Raw genomic sequence first — 27,059 nt, 5'->3', positions numbered from 1 at the left:
ACATCGTCACCCCCCTCCCTATCCCGATTCCCCCCAGCGCCCCCACGAACTAGCGCACAGGGCCCCCCTTCCCCGATCACAGCGTCTCCACCACCAGCCCGGGGTACGGAGACAGACCTACGACCGACGCTCCCGGAGTCAAGGACAATCACCAGCCCAACGTCACCGGCTCCACCACAGCAGTCTGCCAGAACACCATGGGCACCCGACAGGCTGATCGAGTCCATCTGATGCCACCATTGGACTTTGTCGGACTCTATTGTACCATTTTCTTTGCATTCAACTGTGATTAATTCTGTTCGCATTCGCCACGAGCCAGTGGGCAGCCACCGTTTTATCTCAATTTTCCCTACTCATACCACCAGTCCTCGGCCCTCCCCCTCTTTTCCCATACCCCCCCCGGCTTCTTTCTCCACAAGGGGTGAATGTGGTGGTATGACTAGGAGCGCTGCCATTGGTGCAGAGCACCGGTTTCCCATTGGCTCTGGCTGGTCATGTGCCTCTCGGCTGATTGGCTGAGACTCGTCATGTGACTGCTCACCAATTGGTTGAGAGGCAAGTAGACCCCGCCTCTAAGGCGGGGTATAAGTACCTAGAGGACCCGGTGGTCGGCCTTTCACTGTAGTCGACCACCGGGCTAACATCTAGCTGATTAAAGCCTATGTTTGGACCTTCATCGTGTCTCGCGTCCAATTGATGGTACATCACCAATAAAGATTACAATTATGAAACCAGTGCGGCACAGGATGAGGAAGACGTTTCAGCTCCGGCAGGTCAGTGTCAAGCGGAGGAGTAGGATCGGCCAGCATGTACCTTGCCGCTGAACAATGTTTACCGCTAGAATGCCTGGGCTGATCATCGGCCGAGGACGGAAGAACCATGATGTCAGCTTCGAAGATTCCAGGTGTTTGCGTCTCCATGTCAGAGTCTGAGGACAGCACGTCAGGCATGTCTGCGTCACGGGAAAACAAAGGTGTTGCAGCAGAATGTACCGACAATGGGACGGGAGGATCCGAAGAGGAGATGTTCTCGGCACCGTACAAGGAAGAGACCTACTGAGATACAACAGGAAGATTCTGAACATGCAGGCCCAGAACACTGATCATGCAGAAGGGTCAGAGCACAGAGGAAGTGTCCAATTTTCCCAGGTTAGCTGAACCCGGGCAGAGGCCGAAGAAAACCCCTCCAATGGTTTCTGATTCCTGCCTGCAATGTGATCGATTACATTTATCACATGGGATCCCGTACAATTTGAGAAGAGCTGGTTTTCTGGCATGCCCGTGGCAGACTAGGTTGTGCACTGCATTAATGAGTCACAGCATCCACTGATGGCCACCTATTGTTCCAGCTCGGTGCTATCACTAGGTAAGTTAGTTGAGAGTAGTTTTAGTTAGGAAAGATAGTGAGCCAAACAAACTGGTCTAATCAATTCTCAGTGAAACTTTGAAGAATTTGTTTCGTACACATGCATGTCACTGAAGAGGAATTCAGTGGCAACACACAATTGTGCAGCTTGTGTTGAGGATTATGGTGGGTTTGAATGCGGCCGATGCAAGTATTGTTTTGGATTTGGTTTGTTAAGTTTTGATGGTTGCCTGCTGATATTTTCACAAACGCATCTGTACGTTTCACTGCACCTTCCTGTCTCTTTTCAAAGATTAGAGTGAAGAAAATTGGCGGCAGCAGCAGAGCGAACCTGCATCGCTGAGCACTACTGGAAAACAGATCCACCAGAAAATGGCCTCCTCTGACATCACATCAGCTGAGCAAAATACCTCACAATGTATATTTCAACTTACAAGGGTTTTACCAGTGGAGATACACTGAGTCACAAAGCCAACTATGACATGACCTATCCACCACATGAAGTGAAATTAGCACTTTTCCTGCTTCTCTATACGTGATTGTGTCTCGGTCACGTCAGTCCGATGCAGATGAAAACATGATTCTCCTCGAGTTGCCCACAGGAGTGTTGTGTTATACACTATTCTGCACTGAGTCGGAACAATTTTCTGTGAGCCGCTTTCTTCGAGAACGTGATTTGCCCTCTGACCTCTTGTGCCTTTATGACTGAATACAGGTCTATGGTCTGCAGTGGACGTAACTAAGTGAAGAAAGCCATCCCATAATCGTACCCCAGAAACAGCTGAGTTTTTAGCTCGTGCTTCGACTTTTTACAACTCGGTTGGTTCCTCGTCAAGCACCCAACTAATCCAAGAACCTAATATCCCCGTGGATTCTAACATGTCCCTAACTGTTACCAATTGAGCAACGTCCCTGGTGAGAACGAATATAAATAGGTAGGCGATTTCTCCAATTTTGTAGAAGGAAAGCAATAGATTATATTGAAAATGTTTAACCCTGTGCTAATGGGCTGAAACAGACAGGAGTGTGAGGAACTTCAATTTGAAGGGTCCAATAGAAAGATGCTCTATTTTGAACATTTGAAGATTCAGTTGAAATCCTGATCAAATCACAGCCTTCTTTTTAATCTATCGATTCAATAGCACGAGGGAAGGTAGCGGCATAGTGGCATTGTCATCAGACTGGTAACCCAGAGACCCAGGGTAATACAATGGGGATCCAGGATCAAATCCCACCCAATTGAATCCAATGAATATCTGGAATTAATCAACCATTGACATAGAAAAAAAAGCTGGTTTACTAATGTCCTTTAGGATAAACATACGATGAACGTCTGAGGATCGTGGGATTATATTCATTGGAGTTTAGGAGGTTGAGGGGAGATCTAATAGAAACTTACAAGATAATGAATGGCTTGGATAGGATGGACGTAGGGAAGTTGTTTCCATTAGCAGGGGAGACTAGGACGCGGGGGCACAGCCTTAGAATAAAAGGGAGTCATTTTAGAACAGATATGAGGAGAAATTTCTTCAGCCAGAGAGTGGTAGGTCTGTGGAATTCATTGCCACAGAGGGCGGTGGAGGCCGGGACATTGAGTGTCTTTAAGACAGAAATTGATAAATTCTTGATTTCTCGAGGAATTAAGGGCTATGGGGAGAGCGCGGGTAAATGGAGTTGAAATCAACCATGATTGAATGGTGGAGTGGACTCGATGGGCCGAATGGCCTTACTTCCGCTCCTATGTCTTATGGTCTTATAGGAAAGTAAATCTGCCATCCTTACCTGGTCTGGCCTACTTGACACTTGCAGATTGACACTTAAACGCCTTCTGAAATGGCATAGCAAGCCACTCAGTTGTATTAAACTGCTACAAAGAAAGAAACTGGACCTGGGTACTGGAGATGACAATGGCAAATATAGCCCTGTAGACCCTGAAAAGTCTGGGGGCTTGTGCTAAAATTGGGAGAACTATTTCACAGACTATTCATACAACAGCCTGACATAGTCAGAATCATGGAATCATACCATACACACAATGTCCCAGACACCACTATCACATCCCTTGGGATATATTGTCCCACCGGCAGGTCAGACGCACAGTGGTTTGCAGTCAGGAGGGAATTGCGCCCCCTGAGAGTTCTCAGCATCGACTCTGGACCTAATGAAGTCTCATGGCTTCTGGTCAAACATGGGCAAGGAAACCTCCTGCTTATTAACATGCATCATCCACCCTCAGCTGATGAATCAGTATTCCTCCATGGTGAACACTTGAGGTTGGTAACGGCACAGAATGTACTCTGGTGGGGGGGGGGGGGGGGGGGGGGGGGGGGGAGGGCTTCAATGTCCATCACCAAAAGTGGCTCGGTAGAATCACGACTGACCCAGCCAGTCGAGTCCTAAAAGATATAACTGCAAGACTGGGTCTGCGACAGGTTGCGAGGGAACCAACAAGAGGGACAAGCATACTAGACCTCATCCTCACCAACATGCCTGCTGCAGATGCATCTGTCCATGACTGTATTGTTAGGAGTGACCACTGCACCGTCCTTGTGAGACAAAGCCCCATCTGCACTTGAGGATATCATCCATCAGGTTTTGTGGCACTGCCATTGTGGTAAATGGGATAGATGCGGAACAGATCCAGCATCCATGAGGCACTGTGAGCCTTCAGCAAAGGAGAATTGTTCTCAGCCACAATCTGCAAGCTCATGGCCCGGCATATCCCCCACTCTACCATTATCACCAACCCAGGCGATCAACCCTGGTTCAATGGAGAGTGCAGGACAGCATGCCAGGAGCAACACCCGGCATACTGACCAATAGATCAGATCTAAGCTCTGCAGTCCTGCCACTTCCAGCCGTGAATGGTGGTGGACAATTAAACAACTCACTGGAGGAGGAGGAGGCGCCACAAATATTCCCATTCTCAATGATGGAGGAGCTCAGCGCACATGTGCAAAAGACAAGGCTAAAGCATTCGCAATAATCTTCAGTCAGAAGTTCTGAGTGGATGATCCATCTCGGTCTCCTCCAGAGGTCCCCAGCATCACAGATGTCAGTCTTTGGCCAATACGATTCACTCCACATGATATCAAGAAATGGCTGAAGGCACTGGATATTGCAAAGGTTATGGGTCCTGATAATATTATGGCAATAATACTGCGGACTTGTGCTCGAGAACTTACTACACCCCTAGCCAAGCTGACCAATACAGCTACAATACTGACATCTACCAGGCAATGTGGAAAAATGCCCAGGTGTGTCCTGTACACAAAAAGCAGGACAAATCCGACCTGGCCAATTACCATCCTTTTCGTCTATTCTCAATCATCATTAAAGCGATAGAAGAGATCTTCAACCGTTCTGTCAAGCGGCACTTACTTTGCATTAACCTGCTCACTGATGCTCAGTTTGGGTTCCGCCAGGGTCACTCAGCTTCTGACCTCATTACAGCCTTTCTTCAAACGTGGACAAAAAAGCTGAACTCCAAAGGTGAGGTGTGAGTGACTGTCCTTGACATCAAGGCAGCATTTGATCAAGCTGGCATCAAGGATCCCGAGCTAAACTGGAGTCAATGGGAATCAGGGGGGAAACTCTCCATTGATAGGAGGCATACCTGACACAAAGGAAGATGGTTGTGGTGGTTGGAATTCAGTCATTTCAGTCCCAGGACATCACTGCAGGAGTTCCTCAGAGTAGTATCCTAGGCCCAACCATCTTCAGCTGCTTCATCAATGATCTTCCTTCCAACTTAAGGTCAGATGTAGGGATGTTCGTTGAGGATTGAACAATGTTCAGCACCATTCACGACTCCTCAGACACTGAAGCAGACCATGTTCAAATGCACCAAGACTTGGATAATACCCAAGCTTGGGTTGACAAGTGGCAAGTAACATTTGTGCCACACAAGTGCCAGGCAATTGCCATCTCTTATAAGAGATAATCATCACTGAGTCCCCCACAATCAACATCCTGGGTGTTACCATTGACCACAAACTGAATTAGACTAGCCATGTAAATACTGTGTCTCCAAAAGCAGGTCAGAGGCTAGGAATCCTGTGATTTCATGGGTGGATTGGTAGCATAGTGGGTAGCACTGTTGCTTCACAGCTCCAGGGTCCCAGGTTCAATTCTCAGCTTGGGTCACTGTCTGTGTGGAGTCTGTGCGTTCTCCCCGTGTCTGCGTGGCTTTCCTCCGGGTGCTCCAGTTTCCTCCCACAAGTCCCGAAAGACATGCTGTTAGGCGAATTGGATATTCTGAATTCTCCCTCTACATTTGGGGTACTGTGTGCAGTTCTGGTCACCTCATTTTAGGAAGGATGTGGAGGCTTTGGAAAAGGTGCAAAGGGGATTTACCAGGATGTTGCCTGGAATGGAGAGTAGGTCTTACGAGGAAAGGTTGAGGTGCTCGGCCTTTTCTCATTAGAACGGAGAAGGATAAGGGGCGACTTGATAGATGATCAGGGGAATAGATAGAGTAGACAGTCAGAGACTTTTCCCCCGGGCGGAACAAACCATTACAAGGGGTGATGCACCATCAATTGGACTTGAGTCGTGAAGAAGTTCCAAATATCAGGCTTTAATGAACTAGTTGTGTGCCCGGCAGTCAACTTACAGAGAAAGGCCGACTGCTGGCTGCTACGGGTTCTTATACCCCACCTCGTAGGCGGGGCTACCGGCCTCTCGGCCAATCGGCGAGCAGTCACATGACTAGCCTCAGCCAATTGGCAGAGAGACACATGACCTGCCTGAGCCAATGGGCAGCAAATCCTCTGCACCAATGGCAGCACTACTCTGAGGTACCGTAAACCTCCTAGTCATACCACCACAAGGGGATATAAATTTAAGGTGAATGGTGGAAGAAATAGGGGGGATGTCAGAGATAGGTTCTTTACCCAGAGAGTAGTGGGGGCATGTAATGCACTGCCTGTGGAAGTAGTTGAGTCGGAAACATTAGGGACCTTCAAGCGGCTAATGGGTAGGTACATGGATTACGGTAGAATAATGGAGTATAGATTAATTTGTTCTTAATCTAGGGCAAAAGTTCAGCACAACATCGTGGGTCGAAGGGCCTGTTCTGTGCTGTATTTTTCTATGTTTTCTATGTTCTGTGTACCCGAACAGGGACCGGAATGTGGCGACTAGGGGATTTTGAAAATGAAAAATGAAATGAGAATTAAATTTTCACAGTAACTTTGTTGCAGTGTTAATGTGAGCCTACTTGTGACAATAAAGATTATAAATTTTTTTAAATGAATAACTCACCTCCTGACCACCCCACCAAAGCCTATTCATCACCTACAAGGCACAAGTCAGGAGTGTGATGGAATATTCTCTGCTTGCCTGGATGAGGGCAGCTCCAACATCACGGGAAGCTCGACACCTTCCAGGGCAAATCAACCCGCTTGATTGGCACCCCTTCCACAAACATTCACTCCCTCAACCACTGATGCACAGTAGCAGCAAAGATGCACTGCAGTAACTCTCCAACGTTCCTTAGGCAGCACCTTCCAAACCCACGACACTGTCATCTAGAAGGACAGGCACAGCAGGTACATGGAACACCACCACCTGGAAGATCCCCTCCAAGTCACTCACCACCCTGACTTGAAATGAAATGAAATGAAAATCGCTTATTGTCACGAGTAGGCTCCAATGAAGTTACTGTGAAAAGCCCCTAGTCGCCACATTCCGGCGCCTGTCTGGGGAGGCTGGTACGGGAATCGAACTGTGCTGCTGGCCTGCCTTGGTCTGCTTTAAAAGCCAGCGATTTAGCCCAGTGAGCTATACCATCCCCTGCATATTTAGTCATTTCTTCACTGTTGCTGGATCAAAATTCTGGAACTCCCTAATAGCACAGTGGGTGTACCTACACCACATAGACTGCAGTGGTTCAAGAAGGCAGCTCACCACCGCCTTCTCAAGGGCAATTAGGGATGGGCAACAAATGCTGGCCTAGCCAGCGACATCCACATCCGTAAAAATGAATTTTTAAAAAGAGCTCATTCGGGGGAGGGAGGGGACATCATTGGACTATGATATTCTCCTAACCAACAGGGTCAGCAGGAAGCGAGAGTAGGATGTAACCTTCTGACAGCAGTGCACCAAGTACACCAGGCAGCTCAAAACTGAAGCAAAAGACTGCATTTGAGAGCAGGCTCCTTCATCAGGTTCACTCCGAAAGCTAGCGATTTCAAATAAACCTGTTGGACTTTAACCTGGTGTTGTGAGACTTCTCACTGTGCCCACCCCAGTCCAACTCCGGCATCTCCACATCCAGCTAAGCTGAACAGGCCACTCACAGTTCTCCCTGTCAAGGAGGAGTGGCATTGCACCTGGATTCTTGGAGGATCACCTTCCAGCTGGGATACTGAAACAGTGAAAGGTACAGCAGGATACAGGACGGAGTGGGGAATTACAGAGTGGGTGGATGCCCGTGTGACATAAAACTGGCCAAAATAGGCTAGATGGACTGAGTGGCCTGAATTTGTGCTGTACATTTTACAGCATCCAATGCAACGTGTGAGGTATGTGACAAAAAAAATTGCAAGTTATTGCTCCTTTCAATTAAGGTCACTCGTAACAAGAGATTGAGGTAATTGGGATTCTCGCAAACAATTTAATTCATTTAGAACTGCAAAGTGCAGCAGTAAGATCCATGCATTTATAGCCTACAACCCGACAGTTGGGTTGAAGGTGCAGAGTTCTGGTATTCTGTGTAGCAAGTATATTAAACATACAACAGTATACGGTTAAACTAATAAGTCGCCTCTGGAAGACATTGCACTGAACTGCAATTCAGACACTGAATTTTAATAAATTAAGGACGATACAAATTTATCTCCTCTCCCCACTCTGGGCAAAGGCTTTTCCCAGTGATCAATAGTTAGAATCTAAAATTACAATTTATGACCTCGATAATAGGGTCTACAGGGAGACAGCGAGCCCAGATTTTACACACATGTCCCGTCACTTCAAACAGGCACCCAGTGGAATCAGGAGTCTGGAGTTAATTAACCCAGGCTTGCTAGTGGCACCCAGGTCTCATCCACCTGCCTGGCCAGGGCAGAGATCCTCAGTGAACTATAAACTGATTCCTCTCCTCAGCAAATTACAAAACAAGAGGTGCTCGTCTGCTGTTTGAGCCTTGAAAGCACCAGTTCCGCTTGTGACTGTCGGCAAATTGCTTAAAGCAGGTTACAATGATCCCCAATAAAGCACAGCGACAAGACGAGGTGGCTGTCACGCAGAATACCAATAGCTAGCATCGTCATAGAAACAAATCAAGTCATCGCAGAGTCGAGGGTCAAGACTTACTGAGTCAGGTCATTCTCGGCAGCAGAAAACCTGGGCTGCGGGAAACAACCATACACAAAGCAGGCCATTGCAGTCAGACAGGGGGGATTCTCTAATCACTCTGCACTTCTAAATTCAGGACCCATGTGACTGCTCTATAGCCTGACCCACCACGAGCAGGATTCTGTTTACTAAGCTGCAGACAGCACCAGATCTTAAATCCTGCCTGCTGGTCTGGAGACAGAACCACTGCACGCTTACAGCATTCGAACCACGATTGGCCACTTCAACTCCCAGAGATTAAGAGGATTCTTTAGCAGCGGACACAGTTCAGTCTGGCTCTCCCTGACCAGGTTTGCTTGTGAGAGTTTGAAAATGCCGGACACTGTTTACAATTGAATGGTCTTCCTTTTCCAAACAAAAGCAAGATCTCAGATTCCAGTAAAGAATCACTTTCGGGCAGCATGTCGGCGCCGAGGTCCCAGGTTCAATCCCGGCTCTGGGTCACTGTCGGTGTGCAGTTTGCACATTCTCCCCGTGTTTGCGTGGGTTTCGCCCCCACAACCCAAAGATATGCAGGCTAGGTGGATTGGCCGTGCTAAATTGCCCCTTAATTGGAAAAAAATAATTGGGTACACTAAATGTTTTTTTTTAAATCACTTTCAATTCAATTATCGAACTGTAACTTTAAAGTCTCAAACATAAAAAGAAGCACACTCATAAAATATCAACTTTACTTGCTGCCAGGGGAGCACAGTGGTGCAGTGGATGGCACTGCTGCCTCACGGCACCGAGGACCCGGGTTCGATCCCGGCCCCAGGTCACTGTCCGTGTGGAGTTTGCTCATTCCCCCCGTGTCTGTGTGGGCTTCATCCCCACAACCCAAAAAGATGTGTAGGGTAGGTGAATTGACCACGCTAAAATTGCCCCTTTATTGGAAAAATTAAAATAAAACAAAAACTTTACTTCCTGCCTTTTAAAAATTCTGCCACACATCCAAGTTGTTCGATGTAGGAGCGAGTGGGTCACATTTCCACTTTGGTTACACCAAACTCTCTAAAAGAAACAACTTGTATTTGTGTAGTGTCTTTAACATAACTGCTCCTCTCAAGGCACGTCACAGGAAGATGCTAAAGTAAAGTTTGCCACAGAGCCGCAGAGGGTGATATATCAGGGCAACGGTGGACAACCTGTGGCCCGGGGGTCACATGCGGCGCATCCGGGTTCGGAGTGTGGCCCACCAGACATTTTGTTAACCGTTGCCCAAACGTAGGGTTGCCACATTCCACTGGTTTCTATCCGGGTAGTTTTCTTTTCCTACCGGTATGACTGAAGTGATTCGCACATAAAGCAAGGGAAGTGAAGTGGGTGCTGATTGCATTGACTGCGAGAGCCATGCACTCCCTCTGTGTCCAAAGTGTACATATTTATTTTGATTTTACCACATGAAGTTGATGTTAGTTCTATTAATATAAAAATGATTTAAGCATTTTCTTTAACTCGTCATGAAATATTCGGCTTCCATTAAATGTATTCAATCTTATGCAAGGGTCATGGTTATTGAACAAGCCCAATAATCAATCTTGCGGCCCATTGAGATGAAGGAGAGCCACTCCTGCGGCCCACTCACAAGCCTAGATTGCCCATCACTGCATTAGGACAAATGGCCAAAAGTTTGGTTTTAAGGAGAGGAGGAAGGAGAGAAAGGTATAAGGAGGGAATTCCAGAGCCAAGAGCCTGGGCAGTTTGATGCCATGACCATCAAAGGTGGTGCAATTAAAAGCGGGGACCAGAATTAGGTGAGCACAGATATCTCAGAGGGTTGTGGGGCTGAAGGAGATTACAGAGATTGGCAAGGGGCGAGAGGTCAAGGAGAGATTTAAAATCAGCGGTGAGAATTTAAAAATTGGTGTGTTGTTTGATCGAGAGCTTGTGTAGGTCAGTGAGCACAGGTAAACCTGAGCACAGGTAAACCAGACTCGCTGCAAGGAAGGGCAGATTCTTGGATGATCTTAAGTTTAGAGAGGGTGGAATATGAAGGGGGGTGGATCGAAGGGGTGCATTGTACTAATAAAGGTAGCAAAGTCATGAATAAGGGGTCCAGTAGTTGATGAGCTGAGACGGGCGGGTGGGGTCTGGCAATGTTACAGAGATGGAGAAAGGTAATCTTACTGAAGGTTTGAATATGTGGCCAGAAAACTAACTTGGAGTCAAATCAGCAAGGTCGCAAACAGACTAGTTTAGTGTCCGACAGATGTCAGAGAGAGGGATGGAATCAGTGGATATGGAACACAGTTTGTAGTAGAGACAGTGTCATAATATACACCAGTATATAATGGTGCAGACACACACTGATTGACACACAGCAAGACCAATCAACACACACAACACCGCAGCCAATCGCCAGTTAGAGCACAGTCACTATAAAGACAGAGGGCATCAGTTTTCCCGCTCATTCGGGATGCAGCCTCTCAGAAGGACAGAGCTCACAGCTTACAGCACAGATCCTCACCATGTGCTGAGTGCATAGACTGGTTAGGATAGGCATAGGTCTTTAGTTTAATCTAACATAGTGTCGACCCAGAGTGAAAGTATGTTCAACAGTTTCTAGCTTAATAAAATAGTGTTGTACTATTTCAAGTGTTGGTAGCCTGTATGTGTTACTGCTGAGGTAAACGCTGTCTCCACTGATCCAGAGTACCCAACACATCAGACAGTACGTCAGGAACTGCAATAGTTCGGTGCTAACTAACGTTGGCCGGCATTTTCCAGCCCCTCCTGCCAGCCGGATCTTCCAGGCCCACCACGTCTGAATGGCTCACCACCTCCGCCATGGGAGAACCCACCGTGGCGGGGCTGGAAAATTCTGGCCGTTCTCTCTATTCTGGGAGGCTGACATTAACCATACCCACCCAGCGCAAGCAAAGGAACTTACCCAAAAAAACACAGCAAGATCCTCTTTGCATGTCATCAGGGCTAGATTGCAATTTTAACTCGGGCCTAAGCAGGGAAGCCAACAGTAATTTTTTTACGCCATCCGAAAGGAGTTGGAAGATGACGAACCCCAGAAGATGGCACAAAGGCAATCTTGCTCCATCCCTTTCTGGGGTCAGCAAGAGCTAAGAACTTGAGAGAAACCTGCTTACCCAAGGAGCGGTTAGGATGTGGAACTCGGAATGTTTGAAGTGTCAGTATTGATAGTTTGAAAGTCAATAGTTTTAGTATAACAACGATTATTGTTGTTTGAATCAATATGTTACCAATAGCAGTGTAAATTAACATGGTCAGAAGTTTGGGAGACATTTTTAAACTAAACCCGTTACAGCATATTGGAAAACAGCCAGATTAATCAAATATAGAGCATTAATTGTGAGGCAATTGAAGAATGAGTAATTAATCAATAGATGTATCAGAAGTGTTGGTAATATAACCTGTAACACAAAGTCTGCAATGTTTCATTACACATAATTAACACTTGGGGTGAGATTTTCCAGCCATTCCCGCCAGTTGGATTTTCCTGTCCCGCCGATGGGGAATACCCACCGCGAGTTTCTCGACAGCAGAGGATGGATTCAATGGGGAGTCCCATTGACAGTGACAGGACCAGAAGATCCCACCACTGGCCAACAGCGGGCGCATCCCGCGACCGAGGAACAAGCCGTAGGGGGCGCGGAAATTCTCCCTTCTCCAGTCTTATTCAGGCTGTCTCATTCTTCAGTCGGCCTTTGTATTAAGAGATCAGAAGATGCCAGCAGATGTCAGGAGCTAATTATAAATCAGCAGATGGTTAAGTTAACCAATTATTGTTTGATACTTCGGCTAACTCAAGAAAATAGACATGGTTTAAAGACATAGATAGAATCATAGAATTTGCAGTGCAGAAGGAGGTCATTCGGCCCATCGAGTCTGCATCAGCCCTTGAAAAGAGCACCCCACATAAGCCCACATCTCCACCCTATCCCAGTAACCCCACCTAACCACCAACCTTTTTGACACTAAGGGCAATTTATCATGACCAATCCACCTAACCTGCCTACCTTTGGACTGTGGGAGGAAACCGGAGCACTCGGTGGAAACCCACGCAGACACGGGGAGAACGTGCAGACTCCGCACAGACAGTGACCCAAGCCGGGAACTGAACCTGGGTCCCTGGAGCTGTGAAGCAATTGTGTTAACCACTGTGCTACCGTGCCGCTCTACATTGTCCTAAGGCTAAGACAATGTGTGTAAATTGGTTAGAACCAATGGGGTTTACTCATCTTATCCTTCACAAATTATAGACCAATTAGCTATTTCCAACAACATGACTAAGGTGGGCCTACAACATCTTGTAAGTGTAAAATAAAGGTTTTTAGATGTCATTTTTGTTCACATGTTATCTACGTTTTGGGTTATCACTTCATGGCTTCAGACTGTTCAACCGAGCAAAATTATGAAAAGTACGTTTAGTTGTTAAAGTTAAGCTTTCGCCTCCTACTGCTAATTACTGTTAATTAAAGTTAATTGAAACTTTGAAAAATCCTAAAATAGAATTCCTACAGTGCAGAAAGAGGCCATTTGGCCATCGAGTCTGCACCGACCCTGTGAAAGAGCACCCTACTGAGGCCCATCCCCCGCTCTATCTCCGTAACTCCAGCTAAACTGCACATCTTTGGATACGTTGGCCAATTTATCATGACCAATTCACCTAACCTGTACATCTTTGAACTGTGGAAGGAAACTGAAGCACCCGGAGGAAACCCACGCAGCTACGGGGAGAAAGTGCAAACTCCACACAGTCACCCAAGGCCAGAATTGAACCCCGGTCCCTGGCGCTGTGAGGTAGCAATGCTAATCACTGTGCCACCTTGCCGCCCCTTTGGTTTCTATCTTTCTAACTTATTGCCTTTCTTCATTCTAATAGCTAATAAATCTTCTGAATTTATCATTTAGAGTGTTATTCTTGTCAGTTGGTTCAGCCTTTTAGATTCTGATTTAATTTACAATTGGGGATTTATTGCAAACAATCGTGCACCATCAATCAACCGAGAAGTCACTGGCAGTGAACTCGCAGTCAGCTTGCTGGGCAAACAACCTGTTTAACCCCTGTAAAAATTGAATCCCTGATAACAATAGTAGCTGAGCACTTCAAGAGCCATTATTCATTATTACTGGCAGGTCTCCCATGATGTAATAATCATCTTTATTAGTGTCACAAGTAGGCTTACATTAACACTGCAATGAAGTTACTGTGAAAATCCCCTAGTCGCCACACTCCGGCGCTTGTTTGGGTACACAGATGGAGAATTCAGAAGGTTCAATTCACCTAACAAGCACGTCTTTCAGGACTTGTGGGAGGAAACCGGAGCACCCGAAGGAAACCCACGCAGACACGGGGAGAACGTGCAGACTCTGCAGTGACCCAAGCCAGGAATCAAACCCGGGTCCCTGGTGCTGTGAAGCAACAGTGCTAACCACTGTGCTACCGTGCCGCCCTAGCAGGGGACCACAGTGATTTGAAGGTAATTTTAATTGAACTTGTTCCATGTATAACTTGGACTGAGCAACACAAATCGATTAAAACACCCCACGTGGTTATATTTTTTTTCTTAAAATTTAGAGTTCCCAATTCATTTTTTCCAATTAAGGGGCAATTTGGCATGGCCAATCCACCTACCCTGCACACCTTCGGGCTGAGGGGGCAAAACCCATGCAAACACGGGGAGAAAGTGCAAACTCCACACGGACAGTGACCCAGGGCCGGGATCGAACCTGGGACCTCAGCGCTATGAGGCAGCAGTGCTAACCACTGCGTCACCGTGCTGCCCCAAGTGGTTATCTAAACTCTGATGATGACAGCTACCTCTTTGTCCAAACATTTGGTCATCTGCCCTAATACCTGCAATGTGGTTCAGTGTCAAATAATGTTCGATCATGCTCCCATGAAGTGATGTGCTGTAATAGTAGACTCCAGCAAAAGAAACTAGTTCCAAAACTCGACTAGCTAAAATCTGTAGCATTCCTCAAGTACAGATGAAGACCTCTGAGAGCCCACCCCTGTGTAGCTTCCAATATGCAAGGACAGAGCAGCAAAGCTGGAGCAGCAAAGCTCAAGAATAGATCATGGGCAAGATTCTCTGGCCTTCTTTGGATGTGGGAGGTGGCACGATCCTTTGGTCCCTTTGCTGGTCATGGGATTTCTCATTGATTCTGCTCCACTCTGGGAGACCCATGACACTGATGTGCCATCGGCAGGATGAGAAGATCCCACCGGAGGGAGCAGCTGGAAGTTCTTGCCCCATGGTTTTTCCTCCGGACTACTCAGGCATTGGCAACCACACTATTTCTGCCCGAACATACAGGTCTTTTCGCCAAATAACCTGGAATCATATTGTCGTGGGAACTGGAATAGACCATTAAAATCAAATCGAGCCTCCTCTGCCATTCAACAGAACGGTGGCACAGTGGTTAGTACTGCTGCCGCCTCACATCATCCGGGGCTGGGGTTTCATTCCGGCCTAGTGCGACAGTGTGGTGTTTGCACATTCTCCCCGTGTCTGTGTGGGTTTCCTCCGGGTGCTCTGGTTTCCTCCCACAGTCCAAACGGCTGGTTTAGCACAGTGGGCTAAATAGCTAGCTTGTAATGCAGAACAAGGCCAGCAGAGCGGGTTCAATTCCCGTACTGGCCTCCCCGAACAGGCGCCGGAACGTGGCGACTAGCGACTTTTCACAGTGCTTGTGACAATAAGCGATTATTAATTAGTTTTTATTTATTAATTAATTTTAATATTAAAAGATGTGCCAGTTAGGTGGGGTTGTGGGGGTAGGGCGGGGGAGTGAGCCTGGATCGGGTGCTCTTTTGGAGGTTTACAGACTTGATGGGCCGAATGGGCTACTCCTGCACTTCAAAGATTCTATGGATTCTATGAACTAGATCATGGCTGGTGTGTAACTCAATAGTATTCATCATCCTTTCCTCTATATCCTTTGGTATGATTACATAAGACCATGGGAACAAAAGAATGATAAGGCCACTCTGCCGTTCAATCCAACTCCACCATTCAATTAGATCATGCTTGATGCTATCCCTCAACTCCATTTTTCAAAAAATCTATCAATCTTCGAGCTGAATATATTCAATATACTGAGCATCCGCAGGTGTGCGAGATAAAGAATTTCAAAGATTGACAAAGCTTTGTGTGAAGAAATTACTCTTCATGCCATAAATAATTGACTCCTTAGAATATAGCGGAAACTCAAGGAAGAAATTGGAAAAAGTATTCACCCCTCACTGGAGCCTGAAAGATAGTTGGGCAGATACCTCCTCCAGAATTGTTGGATTCAAGGGGTGGGATTCTCTCATCCTGAGGCTAAGTGTTGACGCTGTCGGAAACGCCATCGCGTTTCTCAACAGCGTCAACATGGTCTCGGGATCAGCAATTCTGGCCCCTACAGGGTGGCCAGCAAGGCACTGCAGCGGCCCATGCAACTCCAGTTGCTGATCCCGGCATTAACAGGGCAGCGCCAACGCGTGCATGCGCAGTGGCTCCCTTCTCCATGCCAGCCCTGATGCAACATGGCATAAGGGTACAGGGGGCCGGCACAGAAGAAAGGAGGCCCCCTGCCTGAGAGGCCGGCCCGTCGATTGGTGGGCCCCGATCGCGGGCCAGGCCATAACGAAGGGCCTCCCCGAGGTCGATCCCCCCCAGGCCGCCCCCAGACAATTCCACGCCGAGATCCCGCTGGCTGAGAGCAGGATAGAACAGCGCCGGCGGGACTCAGGTTTTTTGCTACAGCCGTTCGGCCCATCCCGGGCTGAGAATCGGTGGGAGGGCCGCGTAGAGCGGACCCTGACCGGCGGCGACCATGCCGGCGCCAATGGCACTGATTTGCGGAGAATCGCGTCCCAGTGTCGGGGCGGCGTGGCACGATTCCCGCTGGTGGCGGGGAATCTCTCGCCCGGCCCAGGAGAATCCCGTCCAAGACCTTTTCAGAGACTTTTCTGTAAGCGGCACAGTGGTTAGCACTGCTGCCTCACAGACCCAAGGTCCCGGGTTCTAGTCCAGCCTTAGGTGACTGTCTGTGTGGAGTTTGCACATTCTCCCCGTGCCTTTGTGGGTTTCCTCCGGTGCTCTGGTTTCCTCCCACAGTCCAAAGGTGCGCAGGTTAGTTGGATTGGCCATGATAAATTGCCACTTAGTGTCTGAGGATGATTAGGTGGGGTTACGGGAATTGGGCGGGGGTGTGCGCCAGGGTAGCATGCTCTTTCAGAGGGCCGGTGCACACTTGATGGGCTGAATGGCCTCCTTCTGTACTTCATTCTATGATTAGCCTAAGAAAATGGCCCCATGTTCTGGACTCCCCAGCCAAGGGAAACATCTTCCCATTTACTATGCCAAGCCATTTTCAATGAAATTACTTCTCACCTTCTAAATTCCAGGGAATAAATGTCGGAGTCTATTCAAGCTCTCCACATTCCAAACCTCAGGAACCAGTCTATTGAATCTTGGTTGCACGCTCTCTAGGAGAAACAGGTAAGATGACCAAAACTGCATATAGTACTCCAAGTGTGGTCTCACTAAGGCCCTGTAAAATTGTGGTAACAATGCTGTATTATCAAATAAACATCTGAGACTCGCAGACTTGAAACTTTCAACTGACCCTCCTCTCCCCCATGCCTCTCCCCTCTATTGAAACTTGAAAAGGTCTGGAAGATTGACACTTTTATTGTAGTAAAAAGGAGGGATTTTTTAAAGTGATGAATGAATGATTTTTTAAATGCTTTTTTTACATATCCTACTGTCACTATAGGATTTATTCATGGTGGGTATGACAGGCCATAGGGGTTGGTTATGGGGGGGGGGGGGGGGGGGGGGGGGGGGGGGGGGCATAGCAGACCACAGAGCTTGATCGGGGCACATAGCTTGCCCTGGGGGCACGAATGGCCACTGGGATTGTTGGAGTGGGGCATTTTTTGGCAATGGACATTGGAAATTCCCTCTCAAAAGGCCCTCTCATGAGGTGCCGTGAACCACGATTCTTTGAAAACCTGGCCGTACTCCATAATAATTGTGGAGGAGTCATACATGCCAGGGTGCAGGCTCATAACCGGAACCAGCCTGAAATCAGAAATCCTGGGAATGGGGTTTGGATCTCTTAGAGGCTGCTATTTCCAAAGGGTTCTCAGTTAAATCCAGGCCTATGTCCCATTGTTCTGAAATTCCCCATCAGAAGAAACAATCTCTCTTCATCTACCCGATCAAATCCGTTCATCATTTTCAACACCACAGTTAGTTCACTCTTCAACTTCTAAACTCGTGGGAAAATAAGCATGCTAATCTTGATCTTACACAAGTATTCTTCATCACTCTTTAAGCCCTGATCTTTAAGAAACCATGAAGACTGTACGATGAGGCGAATTGGAGGGTCCTGGATGGGTAAACTGGAATATATTTCTCGTCAGCATCAAGTCAGAGTGTAAAGTAAAAGCCAAATTGGAACGCGTGAACAGGAGAAATATTAAGATTATGATGTCAAATTCTCTGCCTCTCCAGAATATTCCAGAAGTTTGACACAGCATTCGACAATCAACTCAAATGGAACGTAACGGATCTGCCTATTTTTAAACACAGCAATTTATAGCTTCTCCATGAGAACAGGATGGCCACTTCTAATTGGGTTGGGAGCAAGAGTGATTTAAATGATTGGTTCTTGTTCTTTGAGCAGTAAGAAAAGCTACTGCATAGATTCAAAAGGCTGGCTTTTAACCAGGCTCTCTGCAAAACTATCTACACACCCCTGGCTGTCTGCCATAGATAGCTTTGCTCAAAACACAGCGGTTTTCATTTTTAAAAATTCAGTTTTCACTTTTTTTTAATTCATTCCTGACTTGTAGACATTGCTGGCAATGCCAGCATTTATTTCCCAACCTGGATTGCCCTTGGCAGGGTGCTGGTGGGCCAATTTTTTGAACCACTGCAGTTGATGTGAAGTAGCCACAGCATTTATACGATTAGTCCAGTTCCATATCTGATCAATGGTGACCCCCGTATCAATGGTAACATTCAGCGACGGTAATGTTGTCGAACATCAAAGAGGGATAGTCAGAGTCTCTCTTGTTGGAGATGGTCATTGTGTGGTCTAAGTGTTACATATCCATAGAATGGGATCTTCCCGTCCCCTCAACGTTGACACCTCGCAGTAGGTTCCCCAACGGAGAGGCGGGCAAACCACGCAAAAGCCCAAATTCCGGTCACAATCTTTACTGAGCCCCTACTTCTCTCACTGGCTGCAACTTTGGTCAACGAGGTGTTCAAACAAATCCTTTCCCATTGCGTTTGTTGTAAACACTATCAATATTCCTTCCTGTGTGGTGCTGGGCTGAACAAAAACACTCTCAGCAAAGAACGAAGAAACAAAAAGACTTGGGGCCGGATTCTCCGTCGGCTACGCCGGAATTGCGAATAGGCGGAGAATCGGTCGTGAGGTCAAAATCGTGGCCGATGCCGGGCGCCCGCCAGAATGCCATGTTCCGGTTCCTCGACAGCGACCTCAATGCGTTCTACTCCGCAAATACAATAAATGCCGTCCACATACAATTAGTAGGCCTGACCCGGTATTCTCTGGAGCTCCACGATTCTCTTCCTCCGCCGGGAGGAATTACCGATTGGAGAGTTTCACTTGTGGTTTCAAAAATCGGGAAACAGGCGTCGGACACGGAACATGACGCAGTGGTTTTACCTGGCTCACCATGCCTCGTGTGCTCTAAGGGCATGAGACATTGCGATTTGGATCCCCCAGGTGACAGTGCCTGGGTGGCGTTTTGCTCGGCATTGGTGGTGCCCTGCTCTTGTGGGTGCAGGGGGCTCGATAGCCCCCTTACAGTTGAGTTGGGGATGGTCCAGAGGCAGCGGTTGGGGGTGGAGGTGGGGTTCTAGATATCGGGACTTAGTGCGGCCTTGATGGGCTAGGCCTTGGTGGGCTAGGCCTTGGTAGGCCAGGCCTTGGTGGGCTAGGCCTTGGTGGGCTAGGCCTTGGTAGGCCAGGCCTTGGTGGGCTAGGCCTTGGTGGGCTAGGCCTTGGTGGGCTAGGCCTTGGTGGGCCAGGCCATGGTGGGCCAGGCCTTGGTGGGCCATTCCTCGCTGAGGCCCAGAAATGAAGCAGAGTCCCATTTAAGAGCGGGGTCATTCCTGGCACTGCCAGCATTGGGAAACACCCAGCTAAATACACTCGACACGGGACTCTTTCATCTCTGTTAAATCGCACACCTTATGGGAAAAATAGTGAAACAGTGATAACTACGACAGGGCAGATTTCTCTTGTGTTCTAATGTTCTCACACACCACCTTTAGAGAAAACACTTGAATTTAAGAATGAAAATGGTGGACAATGCCTACAACATTGTGCAGTGGGGAATTGTAAAACAGCACACACTCTATACTACAAGTTCACATTTCATTATCTCCGGTGCTCCTGCACGGCTAGGCCCAGACCGAGCTGGTTTCTGCTGCGGTTTCAGCCCTCGTGAGGAAAGACTCTCCCGAACCATTTTCATTGAGTAGGATTTTCAGAACAATCTGAAGACTCGCCTTGCCTTTCCCGAATTGGTGGCGGCTCGCTCTCCGCTCCACTGGTCTTCGGGCAAAGATGTCCTGCTACGTTGGACCACCCGACAGGCTGAATTACCGCTCCCGTGCCACGGTCCCATTGTTCACATGGCTGGTGGAAGAGCCCACAGGGATCATTTCTAGCTTCACTCAATCGGTTCAATAAGGGCCTGTTTGTGATCAGATCACAGAAGTTCATTCACATTGGTGGCAAGGGCCTTCACTACTCATGAATGATACAAAGCCTTCTGCCAGAATGCAGCCTGGAATGATGCCTTCAACCAAAACATTTGTCTCTTCAGGACTGAAGGAAGGAATTGCACTCATATAACATCATGCACCGTTAGATTTCTCAAACTGCTTTACAGCCAATGAAAAATATTCTGAAGTACAGTCACTGCTGTAATGTCGAAAACACGGCAGATTCATTGTGCACAGCAAATGTGTACAAATAGCCATGTGATAATGACCAATTGATCTGTTTGTTTGTAATGAGGGATTTATTGGCCAGGACATTAGGGATAACACCCCTGCTCTTCTTCAAAATAGTGCCATGGGATCATTTACATCCACCTGACAGGGCAGGTGGAAGCCAGGATTTAAACTATTGCACCCACAAAAGTGCAGCACACGCTCAGTGCTGCACTGGGGTGTCAGACTTGAGTTTTCGGTTCAATGGGCAGCACGGTAGCATTGTGGATAGCACAATCGCTTCATAGCTCCAGGGTCCCAGGTTCGATTTCGGCTTGGGTCACTGTCTGTGCAGAGTCTGCACATCCTCCCCGTGTGTCCATGGGTTTCCTCCGGGTGCTCCGGTTTCCTCCCACAGTCCAAAGATGTGCAGGTTAGGTGGATTGGCCATGATAAATTGCCCTTAGTGTCCAAAATTGCCCTTAGTGTTGGGTGGGGTTGCTGGGTTACGGGGATAGGGTGGAGGTGTTAACCATGGGTAGGGTGCTCTTTCCAGGAGCCGGTGCAGACTCGATGGGCCGAATGGCCTCCTTCTGCACTGTAAATTCTATGTAAAAAGTCCTGGAGTGGGACTTGAACCTGCAACCTTCTAAGTCAGAGGTGAGAGCGATGGCTGACATGTGCCTGATGTTCACCCTGCTTACACAGACAGCAGCCCCCGCTGCTCACTAGCTGACAAAGCACGAAGCCTGAAAACTGCTGAAAAAAGCCACAACATGAAGTGACATAATCACCAAACCTGGCAGCTCTGCCTGTGGGGTAAAAGCCTCCACTTTACCCTCCTCCGCTCGTGCAATTTACTGCCTCAGTCACACACCATTGCATTCCATTTGGGCTTACTCACCACATGCTAAGCTGCTGCATACTCAACTGCATGCTAGAATGCATTTTGCGTCAGGCACATTTCGTGCCATTTCCTTCTCACGGTTACCAGTTCTCTTCAGAATAAATCATCCGCCTCTTTATCGTTCAGTAGAAAAAGTGGTGACAAAATCACTTTGCCAACTCCTTCTGACTTGTTATGTCCACCAACAGCGCCATTCACGTCAGCCAAGACAGTCAATCCATCCTCATTGCTTAACACCTTGGCCGGAATTTTAAATTGCTCAGGTGGGAGTGTGCCCAACACGAAAGTGCGAAAAAGCCCTCAAGGAGACGTTGAGCATGTGTCCCAACGCCATCGTCCCCTCGCGCGACATTTCAGTCAACGGGCCTGATTCAGAAGCACACGCGCCGTAATCAAGATTAATTATTTTCATTAATTGAACAGCAAGTGACAGGGTTTTGTTTTGTAAATTTAAAGTACCCAATTTTTTTTCCCCCAATTAAGGAGCAATTTAGCATGACCAATCCACCTAACCTGCACAACTTTTGAGTTGTGAGGGCGTGAGTCACGCAGACACGGGATGAATTTGAAAACTCCACACAGACAGAGCCGGGATCGAGCCCGAGTCTTCGGTGGCATGAGACAGCAGTGCTAGCCATTGCGCCACAGTGCCACCCCAATTACGTTGCAAGATGAATCACCTGGAGGACAGGAAGGATCAGAAGGCAAGGTATTCGAAAGTGGCTGCCAGGGGGATGGAAGGCCCAATGCCCACGGAGAGCTTGGCAGATACGTTCGGTAAAATGGTGGGTGAGGGTGGATTCACACCCCTTCCAGAGTTAGATCGAGCCCATTGTACACTCCGGACGAGGCCTCGTCCTGAGGATCCACCACGCACGGTGCTAGTGAGGTTTCACAGGTTTAAGGAGAAAGAGAGAGTTCTAAGATGGGCGAAGGAACACTGTGACTTTAAGGAGGGCAGGCTGCCCCATCAGGTTCTATCAAGATGTGCGTGCGGAACTGCCAAAGAAGAGAGCTGTATTCAATAGACCCAAGGCCGTCCTGTATACAAGTGGAGCCTGGTTCGGTGTGATCTACCCTGATCGGCTTAGAGAAACTTTCTTTTCAGCACCGAAGAGGCAGACTCTTACATTTAAAGATAGCAATTGTGCATAGCAAGATTTATTCACTAGTTTATCCAACAGCAAAGAAAATATATGAAAATCTATGATTTATTTATTTTACTGGAAACAATCTCTGAATTACCATCAGCATTGCCACTGAAGATCCAGTGGTAATATATTTAAATTGACAAAATGTCACATTTTCTTACATACGAAACGATCATAAAAAACTCAAAATTCTTCGCTGGAAGCTTCAACTGCCAACCACTTTCCAATTTCCAAAGTTCGCCAACCAAACAATGATTAAGCAATGACGATGGGGGGGCGGGACATGTTTTGCTTCACCATTCTAATTCCGTGGCCTTAAAAGCAATTAATTTTATCTTTCTTCTTCTCGAGTTCTCTGCATGAAGGCAGGTCTGACTCGTCCCGACGCCCTCCACCATGGGAAGGACAGGGTCTCAGCAGCCCAGCCGGAATGGGGATCGAACTCCATGCTGTTGGCACAAATCTGATCCACACACGGCCAACACCACGTTGGTACTCTGGCCACATTATGAACGCATCTTCCTTGGCCATCAGATCCTGGAGTAGGAGTTGAACCCACAGCTTCTGGCTTATTGCCTGTGACTCTACTCACTGCACCACAGGACTGCCGATTCTACCCTGTCAGAAGACCAAAACATTCTGCCATTGCATGGTACGATAGCCCAACGAACAAAAGTGCAACAACCAACATATGAGCAACACCATATGAGCGGCACGGTAGCACAGTGGGTAGCATTGTTGCTTCACAGTGTCAGGGTCCCAGGTTCGATTCCCGGCTTGGGTCACAGTTTGTGCGGAGTCTACACAGTCTGTGTCTGTGTGGGTTTCCTCCGGGTGCTCCGGTTTCCTCCCACAAGTCCCGAAAGACCTGCTATTAGGTAATTTGGACATTCTGAATTCTCCCTTAGTGTACCCGAAAAGGCACCGGAATGTGGTGACTAGGGGATTGTCACAGTGACTTCATTGCAGTGTTAATGTAAGCCTACTTGTAACAATAAAGATTATTATTATGACACCATGGGAGACCTGCCAGTAATAACGAATAATGGCACTTAGAGCGCTCAGACACTACCTCCCACACTTCAAAGTTCACAATATTATGGGCCAAGGTTTAGAGAACCCCAAAGTGTATCATGGAGTTCACCTGACCCCAATTTTTACTAGATTGTGGTATCTGGAGCACACGGCCCACTCTACAGGTGTGGTACAGCAGAAATGGAAAAGTATTTTTTAAAGCAAAACAATGTTTATTCTATGAATTCAAGATAGCCTTTTTAAAACAAACAGTGAACATCTTAGCAACCATTAATTCAAATACAACCCCCAAAGACTACAACACAAAGTAAACCTTTAAGCTTTCCTTTTTAACATCCATACGACTTAAAAACAAAACCTTTATCAAAAGCACATCAGGTTAAAGTCACTACTGAAAACATATATAATTCTGAATTCACCAAATGATCAAGAGATAGTCTTTTGATGGCAGAGAGAACAGCAGTACGCCTGCTTGGTCTGGCTTCAGCTCCAACACTGAAAACTGAACTAAAACACACCCTGCAGCCTGTGGTAGTCATCACTAGCAGTATTATGTGTATTACGGTAAGACATGTATAATAGAGGTACATGAGTAAATCCCTGCCTGCTGGCTCCGCCCAGTAGGTGGTGTATAAATGTGTGTGCTCGCCGGTGCTGCAGCCATTCTGGTGGCAGCTACAGGAGGCACAACATCTTTGCTCAATAAAGCCTCGATTATTCCACTACTCTCGTCTTTGTGGTAATTGACAGCCTGCTCAAAAACGAAAGTAAAAAGCGAACAGACAACCCAGCTCCACCCACTCTCTGATATCACTGCAGTAGTAAACACCCATTTCTTAAAGGTACTCTCACTGCAGATATTTATGTACACACCCAATTATAAACACCCATTTCTTAAAGATACTCACATGACAACAATTAAAAGCAAAAATACGGAAAAACTATGTGGAATGTTCAAAGAAACTATCCATGATCACATTGGAAGCAAAACGTCAGCCTCTTAATTTATATGAAGATGCAACAATTTAAAAAAAGACAAAGCCAAAATCTTGAACTCCTTAATCTGTAATTAAGCTCCGAATCATCGTGCTTCGTTCACAAATCATTTAACAGAAACATCCTTGGAGAGACACAGACCTAATAACAGAATAATAGTGTGCTTTACACAATGTGATAATTCAGAGCTCAAACTGCGCATCAACCGCACACAAAAAGTGCAAACTTGGTGTCTTTGTGCATATATTCACATTGTAACAGAGGTGATAACCCGGCTGGTGTATCATCAACAACCCACGAGCAGTCTCAAACTGATAAAAGATGGTTCTCTTTTAAAATCATTCATTTCATTTGAAGCCTACTTGTGACAATACGCGATTTTCATTTCATTTCATTTTGGCTTTATCCTGTCCTCGATTTTACACTTGGGTTAACTATTTTTTGAATACACTATATAGATCTGTGATATCTGGTATCATGGCTATTTCCTTGTCAGTTCAACAGTGGGGTGAGGGTGGGGGTATGAATAAAACATTCTTACCTGGAGGTGGAGGGCTCTTTCTGCTCCTCCTGAAACAACTCCGAGAGCCGAGGTGATCCGTTTACAACAGCATACAAAGAGGGTTTATGAGATAAATGGTCCGATGTACTGCTGCTCACTGATTCCTCCAGCCCACCGCCCAGAGAGTCATTTGTGTCCATGCAGGGCTGCAATGCCCGAGTGCCAGAGGCAGTCTCCACAATCCCAAGTTCCATGAACTGGCTGCTTTCTTTGATTCTCTGCTGAATCATGGGGGTGAGGGGCATTTCAAAGCTGAAGCCACATTCGCTCTCGTCCGTGGAAGAGATCACGTCCAGGGAGTCCAGGCTGTTGTACGAGGTGCCTTTCAATCGCTGGCACTCCATAATATGTTCAAACTGCGAGCTGAAGATATCAGTCACCTCACTGGGTGAAGTCCACGCACACTCAAATTCTGGCTTGTTCGTTACTGTCAATAGCAGGAGGCTGAGGAGATAACAGTCAGAAGAACAGTTAAGACAACACGGGGAATCCAGCACATTTCATTCCTCTATAATACAGCTGTAGAAATTATCATCTACATCTCACTTATTACCTTCTCCCAGTAGTACCCATTATGTTTGGAACTTCACTGTTCTATTTTATTCAACAAATACTGTACATCCTTCTTAAATGGAGGCTGGGCCATTGAATATGTTCAAGCCTGAGATAGGCAAGGTTTTGATCGAAAGGGGAGTCGAGGGCTTTGGGGAGCAGGCAGAAAAGTGGAATTGAGAACAAGGTCAGAGCAGCCATGATCTTATTAAATAGCAGGTAGGCTCACCGAGCCCAATATGGCCTAATCTTGCTCCTAATTTTTATGATCTTGTGAAGAAGATGCTTTTTTTTTAGAACATTGATTTCCTTCTCTAAAACTTTGCTTTTTTTCTCATTTTTAAGAAAAGATCATTTTGTATTTCCTTTTGTTCCATTGTAGGTTCTCATTCTGCACACAGATCAGGCCAGGCTACTGAGTGGTCAACACAAGAACTGTCATTCCAGTGGACGGTCAGACTGGACCATTAAGTGGTCAGCTCAGCCCTGACCAATGTGTGGTCAGTGCACTTCTGCCAATAGTGCATTGTCAGTGCCATTTACGGAGATCATGAGCAACCGGATAGAAAATTGATTGGTCTTCTTGTTTTCCTTTCAACCCTATCTGGGATATCATGACTGCTGAGAAGACATCACTTAGGATCAGGAACTCACTGGGAGTCATAGACCACAGACCAAGTACAAACACTCAGGAACACCTGACCATTTTACTCTCCGGAAGACATCCCACTCCTGTTTGGATATTGTCTGTGTGCTGGGAGTACCTCAGTTCACTGCACAAATGATCATCATTTATATTTACACATTGGGGGGGTTGGTGGGGTTGGGGAGGGCAGGGTCACTCCTAGCCAAATCTGCTCTTATTTCACCCAACATCCACAAAGATATACTCTCCAATAGTGTTCACATAATTGCCATCAAAGCGGAGACTATTGGCAATTTATTTCCCTGGAATGCAGAGGGGCTTGAGGACAAATGTAATTCTATTAACTATCAGTGCAGATAAAACCAGGGATTTTCTTAAACCACAAGGTTCATGTGCAGACCTCAATCAATCATGCAAGACGGTTAGCACTGTTGCTTCACAGCACCAGGGACCCACGTTCGATTCCCACTTAGGTCACGGTCTATGCAAAGTCTACACGTTCTCCCCATGTCTGCGTGAGTTTCCTCCGGGTGCTCCGGTTTCCTCACACAAG

General features: G+C 47.0%; 1 protein-coding gene and 1 long non-coding RNA gene across 3 annotated transcripts in view; one reads left to right on the top strand and one right to left on the bottom strand.

Annotated features, from left to right (window-relative positions):
- Positions 1-27,059, bottom strand: part of psd3l (pleckstrin and Sec7 domain containing 3, like) — a 505,495-nt gene that overhangs the window by 203,284 nt on the left and 275,152 nt on the right. For both annotated transcript variants that reach the window (XM_038792652.1, XM_038792653.1), the window contains one exon: positions 25,288-25,752. In XM_038792652.1, the coding sequence (XP_038648580.1) occupies positions 25,288-25,752 (465 nt within the window). The remainder of the gene's footprint in view (positions 1-25,287; positions 25,753-27,059) is intronic.
- On the top strand, positions 1,806-26,712 carry LOC119963481. Its single transcript, XR_005460113.1, has 3 exons — positions 1,806-2,300; positions 17,081-17,174; positions 26,243-26,712. It is a non-coding gene; the product is annotated as an uncharacterized LOC119963481 (long non-coding RNA).

This window comes from Scyliorhinus canicula, chromosome 3 (assembly GCF_902713615.1).
Source record: "Scyliorhinus canicula chromosome 3, sScyCan1.1, whole genome shotgun sequence".
NCBI classification, from domain to species: Eukaryota; Metazoa; Chordata; class Chondrichthyes; order Carcharhiniformes; family Scyliorhinidae; genus Scyliorhinus; species Scyliorhinus canicula.
The sequence above is the reverse complement of the archived record's forward strand: the minus strand, read 5'-3'. Positions and strand labels throughout refer to the sequence as shown.